General features: G+C 42.3%; 1 protein-coding gene across 4 annotated transcripts in view; it reads left to right on the forward strand.

Annotated features, from left to right (window-relative positions):
* Positions 1 to 18,972, forward strand: part of CARD11 (caspase recruitment domain family member 11) — a 663,926-nt gene that overhangs the window by 305,756 nt on the left and 339,198 nt on the right. For all 4 annotated transcript variants that reach the window (XM_086940703.1, XM_086940702.1, XM_086940700.1 and 1 more), the window contains exon 8: positions 4,707 to 4,901. In XM_086940703.1, the coding sequence (XP_086796829.1) occupies positions 4,707 to 4,901 (195 nt within the window). The remainder of the gene's footprint in view (positions 1 to 4,706; positions 4,902 to 18,972) is intronic.

Here is an 18,972-nt window from a genome sequence, read left to right on the forward strand (position 1 = left end):
AAATGGGCCATGGTCCGAGCGCTGCTAAAAAAGCCCAATTTGGATCCCCTGGACTGGCAACTATCGGCCCATCTCCCTACTCCCATGGGTGAGTAAAATCTTGGAGAGATTTATCAACTTCCATCTGATAAACTTCCTAGAAAGTAACCAACTACTAGACCCCACCCAGACAGGTTTCCGACCTAAACATGGAACCGAATCCGCCCTACTTATGGTCACGGAGGAATCTAGAAAAATCCTGGATCAAGGAGGATCAGTGGCAGTGATCCTCCTTGATCTCAGTGCGGCATTCGATACGGTCAGCCACAACACCTTGCTGGACCGTTTGTCTAATGTTGGAATCAAAGACAAGGCCTGGCTTTGGCTTAAGTCCTTTTTGACGGACCGATCCTTTCAAGTCTTTGATGGGGAGTCTGTATCCTCTAGTAGACCACTAAGGTGCGGGGTCCTCGTTAAGCCCGGCACTTTTCAATGTCTATATGATGCCGACGATACTCAGCTGGTGGTCTCATTGGCGCAGGAAGCCGGCACGCCAACATCAGGCGGACTCAGGGATTGCCTGATAGAGGTCAAGAGTTGGATGTCTTCATCCTCTCTAAAATTAAACGGAGACAAAACGGAGCTGATGCTCTTGGGACCCTCCGATCCCAGCCTCTTTAAATCATTATGGCCCCCATGTCTAGGCACCCCTCCAGCACCTAAGGACAACATCAAAAGCCTTGGGGTGTGGCTAGACAGCGCTCTCTCCTTCAATACCCAGGCCACAAAACTCTCGGCCACCTGCTTCGGTCTCCTCAGAATGCTAAAAAACATCTTGCCAGTTCTTCCTTTCAAGGCCAAGCAAGTGGTTGTCCAAGCCCTCATACAGTCACGCCTGGATTTTAATAATGTTCTTTACCTTGGCGCTCCTGAGTATACCCTACACAGACTGCAGACGGTACAGAATTGCGCGGCTCGCACTCTGCTTCAGCTTCCCCGCAGGCAATCAGTAAAGTCTGGACTGATCAGCCTGCATTGGCTGCCAGTACGTCAGCGAATTCTTTTTAAAGCGATGTGTATCGCCCATCAGGCATTCTGGGACTCAGGTCCCATGATCACCCACGACCTAATCACCCATTATCAGCCCAGCAGAAATCTTCGTTCTAGCCAGACCTTTTTGGCCTCGACCCCCAGAATAAAAAAAGCTAGATCTGGCGGAAGGACGTTCGCCTATAATGCCACAAGGACTTGGAATTCCCTCCCCCTCCACCTCAGAGCTGAACCCAACCTTTCATCCTTTCCTAAACAGCTAAAAACATTCCTATTCCACTCCCCTCTGTAATTCTATGCGGTCCAAACCTCCTCCAAGGTTTCCCTTAGCTGGTTCCTCAGCGCTTGGACGCCCACGGGCAACAATTGCGCTTTATAAATCCACCAAATACAAATACAAATACAAATACATGAACCTGAGCTGTAGTTAATACAAGATCCCTATTCCTAAAAATCAGGGGTATTATAATTATCAGGCATAGGTATATCCACTGCAGCAAAAGGCGCCTCTAAGCATGGGCGAATTTTGCGAATTCGCGATCCGCGAATTTGCGGATTTGCAAATTCGCGATCCGCAAATTCGCGAATTTGTGCGAATGTTTGGCTTTTTCCGTGTTCGCGGGGCTTTTTGCGTCTTCGCGAGCCGCTTGCATAGCGAAGTTACCCATGCAGTCGTTTATGGGAGAGGGAGCGAGAGATAGATAGATAGATAGATAGATAGATAGATAGATAGATAGATAGATAGATAGATAGATAGATAGATGGAAAGAGAGAGAAAGAGAGGGAAAGAGAGAGGGAGAGAGAGAACGAGAGAAAGAAAGAGAGGCCGGATCTCTGAAGGGCCAGATTCCTGAGTTGCCCCTACAGAACATACAGCTTTTTATTTTTAGCAAAATGCATATGAAAATTGTGCTGTAAAGGTCTCTTTTAGTTTAACCCCTCCTGACAACTCAAAATGGGTGCATTTGCCATCCTCTCCCTTCTTCCTGTTTTTTATATCTGTAAGTGCTTCCTGATGAGGTTTAATTCCTTGGACAGGTGCCTCATTGCCTACTTGTAACTATTCTCTGACCCTGCTTCAAGGGTCAGAGCAGGGTCAGAGAATAGTTGCAAGTAGGCAACGAGGCACCAGGAAGAAATTAGCAGCAGGTGTCCAAGTTGAAGTTAATTTGTTTGTAACCCTTTTGTAAAAGGTTACAAAGAAATTAGGTTCAACTTTTGCACCTGCTGCTGTAACCCTTGGTTGGCGGAAAATTCGTCCCCGCTGATTCGCGGATTTTACCGCGATTTCGCGAGATTCGCGGATCGCGAAATTGCGGAAAATCCACAAATTTGCCCGCGAAACGGCTTTTACGCCCACCCTTAGGCGCCTCATCCTGTAGTAGGGGAGCACTACCCCGTCCCAGAGAAGCCCTTCTTTAATTGTTAATCTGGTTAACCTTTTTCACAAGAAAATTGTCCATGGTACCCATCCCAGAGGTAGGTTTATCTACTTTACCTCTAGACATCACGTTTGCTCACTTTAAATCTCAAAAAACAATTAAATAGTACAAACTCCAAACTGAATTGATACAATGCACTTTAAGCAAAAACACCCAGAGTTACAACATTAAAGCTTACTTCTATGATTAATGTCCTTCATAGCGGAGCCAAAGTCTAGGGCCACAGAGGGCCCGCCCTTTGCCCGGGCTTAGCCCGGCGAAGCCCGCGCGTGTCCCGCGATGCGAGGGCCCCCGCTGGTTATGAGCGCCTCCGGGCGCGGACAGGGCGTCGGCGGCTTCCTGCCGCAAGTGCTGCTGGGACCTGTAGCCCCCCCCACTCAGCGGCAGCACCAGATGTCAGGAGGCTAACGGCGGCGGGGAGAGACCGATCCAAATGCAGGGAACCGGCTGCGCGGAGCCCAACACGGAGAAAAGCAGTCCCCCGCAGTCTGCCAGCAAGATACGATAATCCTGCAGCAGTGGCCCCCGCGGGTAAGTACCAGCGTTTGATGATGACCCCCGCTCTGTCAAGGGCCCCCGCTGGTTATGAGCGCCTCCGGGCGCGGACAGGGCGTCGGCGGCTTCCTACCGCAAGTGCTGCTGGGACCTGTAGTCCCCCCACTCAGCGGCCGCGCCAGATGTCAGGAGGCTAACGGCGGCGGGGAGAGACCGATCCAAATGCAGGGAACCGGCTGCGCGGAGCCCAGCACGGAGCAAAGCAGTCCCCCGCAGTCTGCCAGCAAGATACGATAATCCTGCAGCAGCAGCCCCCGCGGGTAAGTACCAGCTTTTGATGATGACCCCCGCTCTGTCAAGGGCCCCCGCTGGTTATGAGCGCCTCCGGGCGCGGACAGGGCGTCGGCAGCTTCCTGCCGCAAGTGCTGCTGGGACCTGTAGACCCCCCCCCACTCAGCGGCCGCGCCAGATGTCAGGAGGCTAACGGCGGCGGGGAGAGACCGATCCAAATGCAGGGAACCGGCTGCCCGGAGCCCAACAAGGAGCAAAGCAGTCCCCCGCAGTCTGCCAGCAAGATACAATAATCCTGCAGCAGCGGCCCCCGCGGGTAAGTACCAGCGTTTTATGATGACCTCCGCTCTGTCAAGGGCCCCCGCTGGTTATGAGCGCCTCCGGGCGCGCACAGGGCGTCAGCGGCTTCCTACCGCAAGTGCTGCTGGGACCTTTAGTCCCCCCCACTCAGCAGCCGCGCCAGATGTCAGGAGCCTAATGGCGGCGGGGAGAGACCGACCCAAATGCAGGGAACCGGCTGTGCGGAGCCCAACACGGAGCAAAGCAGTCCCCCGCAGTCTGCCAGCAAGATACGATAATCCTGCAGCAGCGGCCCCCGCGGGTAAGTACCATCGTTTGACGATGACCCCCTGATAATCATACTTTGCAGAATTAGGTAAAACACCGAAAAATATCTACTGAAATTCTGTCAAAAATAATCACTAAAAACAGAATGATATTCCTGCATTGCAGCCAAGGTGAAAGATACAAGGCAAAGGAGTGTCAGATCATTAATGATGATTCTACAGACAGTACTTTCTTGATGGATGTTCGAGAATGGTCTGTCAAATGACTCAGAGATAGAGGTAATTATGAAATTGTATTTTGCTTAGACTAGAATAAAGAATGAAGAAAGGTTTTGGCAAAATCTGAAATAATTTCCTTAAACATTATGTAGAACCTGTTGTATTGAGAGAAAGGATTTTTTTCATGATCATGAATTCTCATTTTTATCCCTTATCTGTGTAAATTCTTGTCTTGCCCGACCCACACAAAATCATGGCGGATCATTTAACTTTTAAAATCTTTTATGTCAAAAAAATAATGAAAGAACTTAGATGTAATATAGATGTGATATAATATGTGTACAAATGAATGTGCTTTACAAGAAACAGAGATGTGGCTACTAAAAAATGCTCCTTTGTTTGACTAATTATTGTTTTAATGATAGAGCATGTCACTGACTTTAAGGCTGTTAGGTACAACTTAGTGTGCAATAATTTTGTTTAAATTGCTACTGCTTCACATTTGCCAATATCAAGCTTTTCACACAACACTGACTAGCATTAGCCAAGTCTTTTATTTCACCTGCCAAAACGTCCTTGTATTTCATTTGATGAAGTAGGTGTATATTTATTGTTTATCTTAACGATTGTGATCATGACTTTTGTTTTTCCCACCTCACCGCAGGCCTTTCGCTCTAGAGATGAGGCCCAGACTCAGTACTCTCAGTGCTTGATAGACAAGGACAAATACAGGAAGCAGATTCGAGAACTGGAAGAAAAGAACGACGAGCTGAGAATAGAGATGGTCAGGAAAGAGGCTCGCATTGTCAACCTTGACTGCAAGCTGAGACGCATGTCCAAGGACAGCTGTCTTGATCAGGTAAAAATTAATTTGGATGAACTGGGATGGGAGAGGACTTACCTCAAACTATCTATTATGGTCTTGAATTGCCAACCTCAGTGGTCTTGAATCATCCAGGCTTATTGACCTTGAATTATCCAACCTTAGGTATCTTAAATTAATCAATATTTGTAAATTTGAATTATTCAACCTTAGTGTTCTTGAATTATTCAATTTTAGGCATCCTGAATTGTCTGAACTTACTGTTTTGGTGTTTTTTGCAGTTTTTATGTAGCCCAGCATGGCCAAAAGGTTTTAGTCCTCTTTACATGAGAACCAGATTACATTACACTAGTACAGATGTTTATATGGCGCAGGGAGGTTAAGTGATTTGCCCCGAATCGCAGGATGCTGAGTGGAGGACAAAACTCGAGCGATGGTTCCTCAGCTCCAAATTGACAGCTCCTCCCCTTCTTGAACTATCCAGTCTTAGTGGTCTATAATTGTTCAGTTTTAGTTGTAATGAACTATGCAACTTCAGATGGGTCTACAATTTAAACAGTCTAGCAAGCACATCTTTAAAATATAATTCACTTTTCCAAATGTACGTCACTAAGGATCAGCAAAACACAACCTGAAAAGGCTTTCAGGAAAGGACTTTCAAGGGTGTAGTCTTCTTCCTGAAGATGTAGGTTTACAACAGTTATCACAGGACATTCATTAAAAACTTGAAAACAATTAAGCAAAAAATGAAGTGGCATTCCAACAATGAGCCAGTGTTATTAATAAATAAAATGATATCATATTAAAATGAGTTACATTGTACTCACCTTTCTTCTTACTTAATGCCAAATCCAACTTCTATTTTGTAGGACATTTAGCTGCTGAATAACCAGCACCACTAGTTTATTTCATCCCCTTAGTTCCTTGTGATAGCAGCAGAGGGTGACCTGCAGCTTTCCTGTACCTCTCAGTGTCTCTACCCACTCGATAAAACCTAATTTCCAGTTGCTTCTCATGTTTCTCTGTTTCAACCCTTCCATAGTGTTGCCTATATGTGGAAGGAATGATAGAATCCTCAAATCAATTTATTTAGAGAATTAATAACCAACCTTTCAATAGTCTCAGGTCCACAGAAAGCCAGATTCTCTTCATCAGCCAATCACATTCCTTAAAAAATTTGATAACCCGAAATCATGATTATGGAAACTGTGATTTTAAATGGCCAACCTATGCAAAGGATTAACCTTTCAAGCCTATCTATTGCCTTTTAAAACACCAACATCTCCAAAATACTGATCAGATTTACACCAAACCTCAATAAGCACACAATCGTATAAAGTATGGTGTAAATAGGTTCAGCAGTTTTTGCTGTAGCAGTGAGCAAAATTTCCTGTGGGAGCTGAAAACGGAAAACACATTCTGACCTCCCCTAACCTTTTTCTCGAATGGGCAAACTGTGACCAAGGGAATGCCAAGTTTATACCAGAAAAATCCTTTTCAATGGAAAGTGCAGCCGAATCTTAACCACACAGAGGAGAACTAAGGATATGAGGAAGTTAGGATAGCTTCGGTTATAACACCTGAATGTATCTCTAAAGAAATATCTCACAACATTTCTCACAAAGAGTCCAAATTCTCTACTATAGCCTTATAGCCCGCCGTAGCGGGCTATACCGGCTATTAAAGGCCCGCTCCAGCATTCGGCGAGGGCCTTTCACAAGGGAGCGGGGCTTTCATAGCTTTAATAGCCTCAAGCTCCGAGAGGCCTTTGTATAAACAACATTGGAATGTTGCTCTGCGGGCCTTTACCGGCCCGTAAAAGCACGTAGCACTCCATTGTCTGCAATGGAATGTTCCACATTCAAATGTTCTAATATAGCCTTATAGCCCGCCGTAGCGGGCTATACTGGCTATTAAAGGCCCGCTGCAGAGTTAAAGGCCTGAGCCGAAGGCGAGGAACTTTAACAAGGCAGTGGGACTTTAATATAGCCTATAGCCCGCCGTAGCGAGCTATACTGGCTATTAAAGGCCCGCTGCAGCGTTAAAGGCCCGAGCCGAAGGCAAGGGACTTTAACGAGACAGCGGGACTTTAATAGCCGGTATAGCCCTGCTACGAAGGGCTATAAGGCTATTAGAAAAATTCTGCCACTAGAGGGCAGAATGTTCTAACAAATTAAACAAAGGGTTCTCGAAGCTCGAGGGGATATAAATCCCCTCGAGCATCGAGAAGCCTTTGTAGAACATTGGAATGTTGCTCTGCGGGCCTTTACCGGCCCGTAGAAGCAGGGAGCACTCCATTGTCTGCAATGGAGCTCCCAACATTCCAATGTTCTAATAGGGATTAAGGCAGATCCTTTGTATTTGTTAAGCCCTTAACAAATCTGTTAGACAAGGTGCATGGTTTTCCCTTTGCAGAGCAGCATCTTAAAATCTCTCTGCATGTCACCCATTGGGCTTGTGTGTGTTACCTTTTTTTCAGGCATCCCTGGTCCTCAGGCATCCTCAGGTGCCAGGCCCTTCGATAATCGCTATATCATGTTCCCTACAATATCAGTGTTTACCCCTGGTTTAGCCCATCAAATCCAAAAGGAAATATGTTCTTTTCAGAGAAAAGGAGAATTGGCTGTTGTCTCTCACTCCCCAACCAGTGAGTGATTTTTCTCTGTTAGACAGGGAGTGTTAGGAGTCAGAAAAATCTCGCTGAAAATCTTTTTTTTGAAGGTGATGATAAAATAGAGCTCAGCACTTTTACCCCAAACAAGTACTCACACAATCGGTATTTTTCTGTCATATGACTGTTTTGCATAATTTTTCTACAAATCGTGTGTATTAGAATGATCATAATTTTTATAAATAACTCAGCAGATGGTCTGCAAATAGGGGAGATTGTCAAATAGGCCAAATCCCATGTAATCAAATGTCCCTGGCCTATCCTGTATGTCTGTGCCCTACATGAAGTGCCTAAATGTTGTCATTCATCTAACATTTATGGGCATTTAAAATAACTAAGCTTAAATTATGCCAAGACATGTGTAGTTTATCTTTATACTTTTGGTCACTTAGCTGTCAGAATCCACCCTTTCAACAACTCCACTCAGCAACCACTCCATGTGTCTAACCCAGCCCTGCACTGGCGCCATATATAATTTTATTTTTAATGATATTTTATCATCTCCTGGTGCAGCCACAGTTCCAACGCCAGCACCAGAAAATAGAAAATGTTCCTTCGCGGACCTCTTAGCTTGGACGGTGCCAGAAAATAGGAGTTTCTATACTGAAAACATCAAAATAGAGCACATGTTTGTGAGCATTGCCAACCAAACAGACTGATTCCCAATGCCCCATGCCAATTATGCACATTTTCTAATGTTAAAGGTAAACAAGCAGTCAGGTTTGCATGTAATCAGGCCAGTCTTACATATAACTTGCACCGTTCTCTTACAAAACCCTACCACACATGATAGCAGATTTGTTAATGTGAAGTGTTGCTGAAGTTCAGTGGTGAGGTGCAGTGGGGATACTATATGTGGAGCCTGACATTAGAACTGCTGAGATGCTGCAGTTACTGACTGGGGTGCATCATTGTAAGCTGTGTATTTTTTCAGTAGAGGCAGAGCTGGGGTTGCTAAGCTCAGAATTGACTTGCATTGATGTATTTGTGTGTTTCCTCAGATGGAATAATAGAGGAGGTGGAGGTGATATCTGGAATGCATTCAGCTCATATAGGAGGATGCAAGTTCCGGAACAACAGTGGGTGCTGCTGGATTAAGGGGCAACTGTACATCTGTTATCTTATAGAATAGGGAGACAGGCTATGGGTATGGCTGAGGTGCTTTTGAAGAACTGTGTTTTTCTCAGTGCTAGGATTGTAGGGATCTCTGTAAATAAAGGCTGAGATGCATTGGCAGTGTTGTATGTTTTCACACTAAGGAATGGCAGGGGGAGCTCCTGGGGAAGGTGATTAAAGTTGAGAAGGTTACTGAGTCTGGATGTTGTCACTGAAGTGGCATTAGCTTCTGTGGATTATGATTGAGGTGTTGTCGAAACTGCCTCTGTGAGTGACCATGATGGAATAGCAAGCTTGCTGCAGTTGGTACAACTATAAGAGTCACAGTGGTTTGTTAATGTAGCCTATCAGCCCACTGACAAGGTCTATACCGTTTGTTAAAGACCCTGAAACTGAGTTATAGTCCCAAACCGCAGGCGAGGTCCTATAACGAGGGAGAGGGCCTTTAACAATCGATTAGTGCACAGCAGGGCGGGGGGTTAAAGGCTATTAGAACATCCCACACACTAAGGGTAGAATGTTGTGAAATGAAAAGGGACAACATTAAGAGAAACATTGAAATGTTAGAGCTCCGGGCTTCTACCAGCCATTATAAACCCGGGGTTAATCTATTGTCTACAATGGAGCTCTCAGCATTCCGATGTTCTAATCTATGTAAGACAGTAGCAGGGGGTGCTTGATTAAGGTGCACTGTGTATTTCTGTCAGTGCTGGAACAGGTAGTGGGGCGGTTCAGATCAGAATTCAGGAGGGTTGGCTGAACTGTACATGGGTTTCAGTATCTCAGTAGCAATGAGTAATGCAGGTCTGGATGGAAGTGCATTGGAAGGCCTTTGTGATTCATTGCTGGGATTGCCCGTAGACGGTATTTTGGTATTGGGATGCACTGGACGAGTTGTTTGAGGGGCTGTAATTTTGTTCAAGGAGAGTGTTTAGGCTCAGAAGGAAAAACTGTGTGTAGGTCCTAAGCTTGCAGACTACAGCAAAGGATGCTGTAGTTTAAGATGGCGATGTAGGGAAGGGAAAGTAGGGAAATAATGAATGTGGCCTGTAGATTGATGTTGAGGTGCACTAGCAGAGATGAATATGGTGTACAGTCAGGAAATATACAGAAGTGGAGCATTCCCATAGTAGAGGTGCATTGGCAGAGAAGTTGTGGTTCCTTGCACTAAAAAGGAGCTGGAGATGATGTCACAAAGCATGTAGCTTCAAACAGGGACCAGCAGAGCCCTTTTTTAATGTAATAGATACTGACAGAGATTTAGGGCACTTGCAAGGAAACAGTACTCGCTAGATCAAGGCTCTCCAAAGTCGGTCCTGGAGGGCTGGATCCATTCCAGATTTTTTGCATATCCCCATTTAGATAAATGTAGTTATCTTAAAATCTGGCATGGATCCGGCCCTCCAGGACTGACTTTGGGGAACCATGCACTAGCTAATAAAAAATATCACAGAATTTGGAGAATCGATAAAAGCAGTCATCGTGGGGCTAAATGTAATCGCATAGTAGCAAAAACTGTATCCTTTGAGGAGATTCTCATATACTCTAGGTAAATGTCTCCATTTTACTGGTGTCTTTGCAAGGTGGTGCTATAGCTGTCAGTGGAATGTTTGTCACGGGCATTTTCAGTGACCCTTATTGTAGCTAACAGTAGTGTGTATTCTGTCTCTTGTTGGTCAATACTATACAGTGAGTTAAGTGGAAATACAAGTCCCTATCATTGTGAAGCAGAATTCACCAAGTGTTGGATTGTTCACCCACTAATAGGGAACGTGAGCTGGGCTTAGACCGTCGTGAGACAGGTTAGTTTTACCCTACTGATGATGTGTTGTTGCAATAGTAATCCTGCTCTGTACGAGAGGAACCGCAGGTTCAGACATTTGGTGTCTAAGGCCAAAAAGTAGGACTGGCTGAAATTGACAACCATGACATCAGGCTAGTAGGCAGCTATGTTGCACTGACTCTTGCTGCTCTTATGTTCCAGCATGTACAGCGGAGATAAAAGAGGTTTATCATTAGAAACATTGATAGGAGATGGCTAGGGTATAAGGGAGAGATGAAATAAGAGAGAGAATCTCATAAAAAAGATGGAAGGTACAGGGAGAAAGGATTGAGAATGTGAGATGTGCCGGTGACAAGATGAGGGAAAGAATTGCAGCTAAGAGGTGAAGGTGCTGGTACTCAGGAGGTCAAGAATGCAAAACCTGGCAAGGCAGACTCAGTTTTCCATTCTCCCAAGCAAGATACATTTGAGTGCCTAAATTTTGGTAATATAAACATAACATTTGAGGACAGATTTACTAACATTTTGCATCCTGGGTGCGCCACTTTTTTTGAGCAACCACAACAAACTATTTTATTTGTGAGGTACAAAGCCATGCAAATTGGAACTGAGTGACCTTGTTTGGGATTTTTCCCAATAAGTAACACAAGGCAGCACCTAATGCTGCATTAGGGAGGCGTTCCATAGGTGGAGCATGGACTTTCCCATGCATTGATCCGTAGATTTTGGCGCTTTTCCAAATTTACTAAAGCTAGTAATCTAAGGAATGGCTTAACATGCTGCGCCAACCCAACACAGGTGTAACGAGGAGAAATGTGTTTGTTTCTCCTTGTTTCTTCTTCTTTCTATGCGTCTAGGCATGTTGCATTCTGAGGCACACATAGAAAGAGGTAAATGCCTTTAAGGATTGTTTTTTGTGCAGGAAGGTCCCCCTTCCTGCACAAAAATAATCCTGCCTGTAACCCAGGCACTAGTCATCGCGCGCTGGTGCAAGGCAGCACACAGGCCCATTGCACCAGCTCTGAGCGACAGTAGAAATGGGTCATATCTCAGTCGATGTGGCGCATTTCTGCTGAATCCCTTTCACGCAGCGCAGCAACTTTGCTGCGCTGTCCTGTAGTGCGTGAAATGTCAGTAAATCTTCCCTGACATTTACACTGCTTAGAAACAACATGAGCGCAGTATGGAGCATTATATGGAAACTTAGGGGCATATTACCAACAACTAGCGATAATTATCGCTATGTTGGCTTAGCGGCAATATTTTTATCGCCGAGCTGCGGCGATTTTTATCGCTTAGGAACCTTGCTATTATCAAGGTTTATCTCCTAAGCGATAAAAATCGGCCGAAATGCATGAATATCGCTATAAAGTCCGCGATATTCATGCATTACCGAGCGAATGCTCTTAGCCATGTTATCCACCTCCATTGGATAACATGGCTAAGAACTGGTCAGGGGCAGGTGTTAGCTTTTGGAGATATTCGCGCTTAGCGCGAATATATCCAATAGTAGGTAATAGGAGATAGCGATGTTAGCGACTGTTTCCAGTCGCTAACATCTTGGCATGCTCACTTTGCATGTCATTAGTGATAAATTTCACTGACATGCAAAGCGGGGCCCAAGATGGTCGCTATCTCCTACTGGCTGTCGCTAACTGGTGTTAGCGACAGCTAGGTAATAGGGAGATCATTTTATCTCCACTTTCTTGGCTTTTAAAGCCAAAAAAGCGGAGATAAACCCCCTTGATAATATGCCCCTAAGTTATTGTTACTATGTATTAACTTTCCTCATACATATTTCTCGAGGATATCTTCAGACCAGACTGGATTGTAGGGTTTGCTGGGTGGATGATCCCAGCCCTGGTGCAATGCGTCCAATGCTATCCAACTAGTTACTGAAATCATCAGATACTTCTAGCCAACATTTCCCACCATATTTACAAACAGCTGAATGCATTACACTGCCCATGCTGCCTTTCCCTAAAAAATAAACAATTGCAAAATTAGGGGGAAAAAATTATACATTGAGCCTGACTGCGTGTAGTTCAGCATTACAGATGTTCGTGCATTTCGCATATTTTTTTCTTGCGGTTACACTTTTCCGTATATGTTTCTTCCCACAGAAAACCGGTCTGAGTTGAAAATGACCTGTGACAAACGTGAAACTTATCACTGCACGTCCACAAACCACCTTTTGCTTAAAAAAAGGCTCACGCCACTTCATTTTTATTCGCAAGTTGCCACTTGAGACACCAAGTACATTTTTCCTAAAGTGTAATTTCAATGCCATTTTCAATTAGATTATCGATATTGCAAAAGAGGAAAATGCATTTCGATCAACTCCTTTGTGTAAGGTTTAAAGGTCTGAAGCAGGAGCATCATGTCTAAGTGCTTTTGTGCTCCCCAAACAAGAAGGCATGAGCTGAATCATGGGTTTTAATTTACATTCAGCAAAAGAAGTCAGTGGTAATTTACTCATGTATTTTTCTGAAGCCTGATCAGAAGTGAAATCATTTCCCTATACTAAAATTTCAAAGCCTGTCAGATACACTTTATTATAGCATGAAAAACAAGTAAAAGGAAACCAGAGGTCACACAGAATGCAATCCACTAGAGAAGGCGCATGTACGTAAGAGCCACATTACGCCCTTTCTTACATCTGTCTTCCTAATTTATTTGGTTTATTATACTCTCTGTTTGGCTGTTCCCGTGTTTCTTTTATTTTCAGATTCAGCACAACTTGCGTAATTACTTCATTAATGGCAGAGAATAACAAATGATTAGCGAGCAACAGTTTGATTCCAATTAGCAAAATGCTCATTTCTTAATGAAAGTGATTTGTTATGTGATTCAGCATTTGAAGAAAGGTCAGGTTTAGCTATTCACGTCTGAACAGATCTTTCAGCTGAATACCTATGTTAAGGTAACTTTAGGTATACAACTTACTCAGGCAGAAGAACACTAAAAAAGCATTGGCAAAGCCAATTTTCTTGATAGAGTGTATTTTCATATAGGTACATAAAGTGCAAATATATATGCATGCATACTGGCAGACCAAGATGTTTATAACACTCTATGCTCACAAAGACCAAAACATATGCATACACGGATGTAGACAGAGAGCACTTATACAAACAATCATGCATAGGAACATCACATGTGCAGATTCACACGTATGCTGAGAACACGCAAGGTACTTCACACAGGTTGAAAAAACTCACAGGCACACATGCACGCCGGCCTGCATGGCTGTCAGTTGGCTCCAAACAATGCAGTCTACCTTCAGCTAGTGTGGCTTTTGGCTCAAATGTATTTTAAATACCAGGATTTTAAAGTCCATATCTATTAAAGTAACAATAAAACTGTAAGATCACAAATGCAAAGTTCTGGTGGCTTAACCCCCCGAAGTAGCTGAATGTGTCGAATATGAAATGCACCATTTGACCGGTATGGACAAACACAAATAAATACATGGATGTGTAAAAGCGAAATGGTGCACCCGAAGATATTGTAGTCCAGACATTTCCAATTGTATTCCGAATTCTTTTTATTCTTCCATGTGATTGATAAAATCATTTTCCATACATAGTAACATCCAGCCAACGTGTTTCGTTCCCAAACGTTTTTTTTAACTTCATCAGGGCTCAAATTTGTTCATATCCTTTATACTTCCAAACTGGAGTTCTTGTAGATTCAATCTCACAAATTCTTTAGGTACTTCAAGAAATGGTTATCAGCAGGTGGCCCTCATAGTCATGAATCACATCCATCAATTAGGTATATTCATCCTGTACTGTTCAAACAAGATGTTAGGCAATAGTATCTCCCAGATGGTACCTTGATACGTATCGCATCGCCACTATAACGTTCGTCAACAAATACATGGAGGGCTTGATCAAAAATACAACAGAGGTCTCTTGAGTATTAACATTTTGACCTTTTTTGTTTGTTTCCTTGCTTGAAAAGGAATTAAATATGTTTTCGCATTTTGCAACCAAGTACATGGGGATAATATGGATATACATGTTTTTTTTTTATTATCTTACTTTGAATGACAAGCAGACCATCTTCATTGGCCTGTGTTTACATTTCGTCACATTATAGGTCTCATGCCATAAAACTTTGTTAAAGGACAGGATCGAATTTAAGTTTATGAGCACTTTGAAACTAATGAGCTGTCACCACTAGTCGCTGTACTACAGGTAGTACGAAAAGGCACACGCCTTGCTCAATTGGTTTTGTGAAGATTACGGGGCATATTACCAAGCAATAGCGATAATTATTGCTATTGCTTGGTTAGAGACAAAATTTTACCGCTGAGCTGTGGCGATTTTTACCGCAAATAAACCTTGGTATTACCAAGGTTTATCGCAAATGCGATAAAAATAGCCGCAATGCATGAATATCGCTGAAAAGTCAGCGATATTCATGCATTACAGAGCTAATGCTCTTAGCCATGTTATCCACCTCCCATTGGATAACATGGCTAAGAACTGCTCAGGGCAGGTGTTAGCTTTTGGAGATATTCGCGCTTAGCGCGAATATCTCCAAAAGTTGGTAATAGGAGATAGCGATGTTAGCGACTGTTTTCAGTCGCTAACATCTTGGCATGCCCACTTTGCATGTCATTAGTGATAAATATCACTGACATGCAAAGTGGCTACTGCAGTTGTGTCACAATGTGGAAGAGCCCTACGCTCACCCAAACTTGAATGTTGCTACCTAACTGGCAAGAGTGGAAGGTGTGCATTGATCTTGAGGCTTGGAGCAACTTCATCTTGCCAGGGAGTTATAGAGGCGCCACTACTTATACACTTTTATTAACCAAACAAGGCCTAAATTTGATACAGTGTTCCGCTTGCAACCCCTGCAGTGACCCTCTTGCCCCTAAAACATGGTCCCATTTCTTGAGTCCAGTAATATCCCAAACCCAGGAACTGTGGGGTACCAGGAGCTTCACAAATAGATTTGTTGGGAACTCCAGCCCAGAACTGTGTGCAATGATGCGTTGAGATGGCCGGTGCGGTGCCTCTACCACCAAACTTCTCAATTGATATTATGTGAAGTGGCTAACCTTCCTCAGCAGAGAAATCTGAAAGTACATATTTTTAGCAATAAAATATGGCTGGCAGGCTATAAGACATTTATCTAAAATAACTCCTCTGCTCTCCCCCCTGCATTTTAAGTCTATAGGCCAGAAAAAGGACAATCAAAGAGTTGTGGAATGGTCTTGCAAAGGCTTTTCTGCTTCAACTGAACTTTGTCAGAAACGTTTCCCCTTTGGGTAGATTAGTCACACAACAACAGTTATTACCCACTCAATTTCATATATGGATATAGTCTAGACCAATAGACAAAAACAATAGGTGATAGGTATTTACCAAAAAATATACATTTTATTCCAAATCATTAAAAACAGTGCATTATCAATAAAAACAATTTATACACAAAATTACATATAATAAAGGGAAATATACAGAAAGGAAAATAATTCCAATTAAAAGAGTAATAAGAAACGCTAGTTGGAACGATGTAAATCAAACTCCAGTAAGTGGTATTGTCGAAAAAAGGAGTAGTTCTGTCCAATTAACTTAGCGTATCCACACTCATTGTAAGCATCGACGCGTTTCGGTTATGGCACTTGTATTTATATAGCCAACACCTTCTTCAGGATAAAATTATTTATACTTCCCACACAATATATATTTTTTTCAAATCTGAAATAGAAAAAAGTACATTTCCATAAATACCTTATACATAAACAATGTATCTTTCCATAATCACCTATAGTCCTATATCCATTACACAACAAAAATTCATTTGTTCATTTCTCATCACATTAGTCATATATCATCTTAAACATTGATCGTCTATCCAAGATCATTCCTTTAATAGGTATAGACACTGTATCATCCCGGTCTGAATTAAATGGCGGGTATGTATATATTTTAGTTGTCAAATTTGCATCCTCTTATACGCCTGATACTAAGATTACTCATTGCTATGTACATACTTATAGCAATTTGTATCAGGTATCAATCGATGATGGTAAACAATCTTATATCTAAGGTATGTTATAATTACCTTATCAGGCGATATAAATAGCCCTCAACAGTGCTTCTTATCTGTCACAAATGTGTGATCAATAGGATAAAAACATCAATAGAAGGTCAAATGACCACACACGTTCCTCGGCTTTCTATGGAAAAGACAACAGAAATATTAGCATTTTCAATGGGTATTTAAGCCATCAAAAATAAGCAGACAACCAAATAAGTGTCATTATTTTAAATTGGGTATCTAAGGAATCCTCACCCGGATTTTCATAATATTTCACAGGTTAAAGAGGTATAGCTTGATCTTTTCGAATACTCTACATTCTTATTCCATTGTGACGTTTAAATTTTCCTGATATATAGCCACAATATCTGTCATATGTTATGCAATACATCTCTGTGCTCTGTTCTAGTTACATGACTAGAGTCACAGTGTATGGGGATTCTATAAGGCTTGCAAAAACAAACAAAATAGCCGTGGAACTATATAAGGGTTGTCTATAGTAGTCAGGGACCTTTAAAGAACCCACCAATTAGCAAATCAGTACCTAGTATCGACTAGGTCCTTGCATAAAAATATGCTACACAGTCGTAGTTGAGAGTAACAATAGTGCTTCTTAACTCAAGTTAACACGAGGTTCTCTACTTGTCATAATCCTCCTTCACTTCCAGCTAGGCTGCCTGCAGCCTGAAAAATTAGACAAATTTAAAGGGACGATTATTAGTATACGTCGCATTCTCTATGTAGTCGGGCATAGATCGTATTTCTATCACCCATCATACCTGCTATTTTCTCACGGACGGGATACTCGTCTGACGCTCTCGTAACAGAATGCCGACTCCAAAGACGCCATTCTTCTATTTATATAGTAAACGTTCCCGCGTTAAACAAGGTAACGGCTCTATGTTCTAGGTTCTGGATCCAGGTTAATTACTTCCGGGTTACCCTCCACCTAGTCCGACAGTCAGAACTAGACCTAAAGGTAGGACTAAACCTTGTCTACCTAGACGGCAAAGTTTACAGCCGAACTAGTAATGACCCATTTAGCGTATACGTATGTTATTTCATTCCACATTAAGTCTTCCTGCATATGACTTTAACGCAATCGCGTAATTTTGCAAAACACTATTTCAAACCTCAATTTAAAGAAACAATTAATAATGACATTTACAAAAGAAACTTTTTTTTCTTTTAAAAAACGATCAACAGTACAAATATTCTCTATTAAATTGAAGTTGTACTGATACAACATTGCAATAGATAAACATAATAGATGAACATATTCACTGCACATAGGTTGCTATATGAAAACTAATAACATAGTTTTGACATGTCCAAAAATACAATGCATTCCATATATTAAATATACATTTTTTATGAATAGAAAACAACATCATGATAATATACGTACAGTATGGTATATATAACTATATATCAATAACGCTTCATCGCATCACAGTATCATAATATCATAATGTCACATATATGTGATCTCTCTATTTTTTCCTATTCGTTAGCAGTCCTATGGGACATGTTACATACATAGACAGAGGACTGTATCTAATGCATGTTCATCACTTGATATTGTATACAGTAACAACAATTTACTAAGATGTTCTTATTGCTCTTTAGAGTTCAAACCCTTCCTTACTGTGTCTAAAAGTGAAATGTACCATTGTTCTCAGGCTTTTCGTTTGGAGGTTATGTTGCCACCTCTATTGCCAATTTTAATTTTTTCCAAGATGAACCATGAGAAATCATTCTCACTGTGGCCAGCTTCCAGATAATGTTCTACCAAGGGTGCTGTCACCTTTTTTGTTTTTATGGCAGATCTGTGCTCTTGAAATCTAATTCTCGCCTCTCTCTCTGTCTCCCCCACGTAGCCTAGACCACACGGGCATAGAAGAAGATACACAATATTGCTACTCCTGCAACTGTTGAGGCTTTTGGATTTCAGTGTTTGATTGTTATATTTAAGTTCATTCATCTGTAGACATTGAGGGCAAACATTACATCCTCCGCATCTGAAGTTACCTACTACTACACTATTGTCCAAAGTTCTTTGGGTAATGTGGGCTTCTTCTCTATATTTATGGACCAACAGATCTCGTAGATTTTTATTTTCATTAAAGGCAAAAATCGGCTTTTCAAGTTTAATCTCTTCATCGTGATTAAGAATGTGCCAATTCCTATTGACCACATTCTTGATCTGATTACTAAGAGTGGAGAATTGGCTTACAAAAACCACTTTGTTTAGAGGTTCTTTCTCACAGGTTTCTTTGTTCAATAAAGCTTCACGATTATAAAACCTGGCCCTCTTCATAGAATGTGAGAGAAGTTTACGTGGATATCCTCTATCCTTGAATTAGTTTTTTAGGGCTTCCGAGTGTCTATAAAAATCCTTAAGGTCAGAACAATTCCTCCTCAGTCGGAGGAATTGGCTGAAGGGGATGCTTTCTCTCTGGGTCTTAGGGTGAAAG

The sequence above is a fragment of the Lissotriton vulgaris genome, chromosome 10, assembly GCF_964263255.1.
Source record: "Lissotriton vulgaris chromosome 10, aLisVul1.2, whole genome shotgun sequence".
Taxonomy (NCBI): Eukaryota; Metazoa; Chordata; class Amphibia; order Caudata; family Salamandridae; genus Lissotriton; species Lissotriton vulgaris.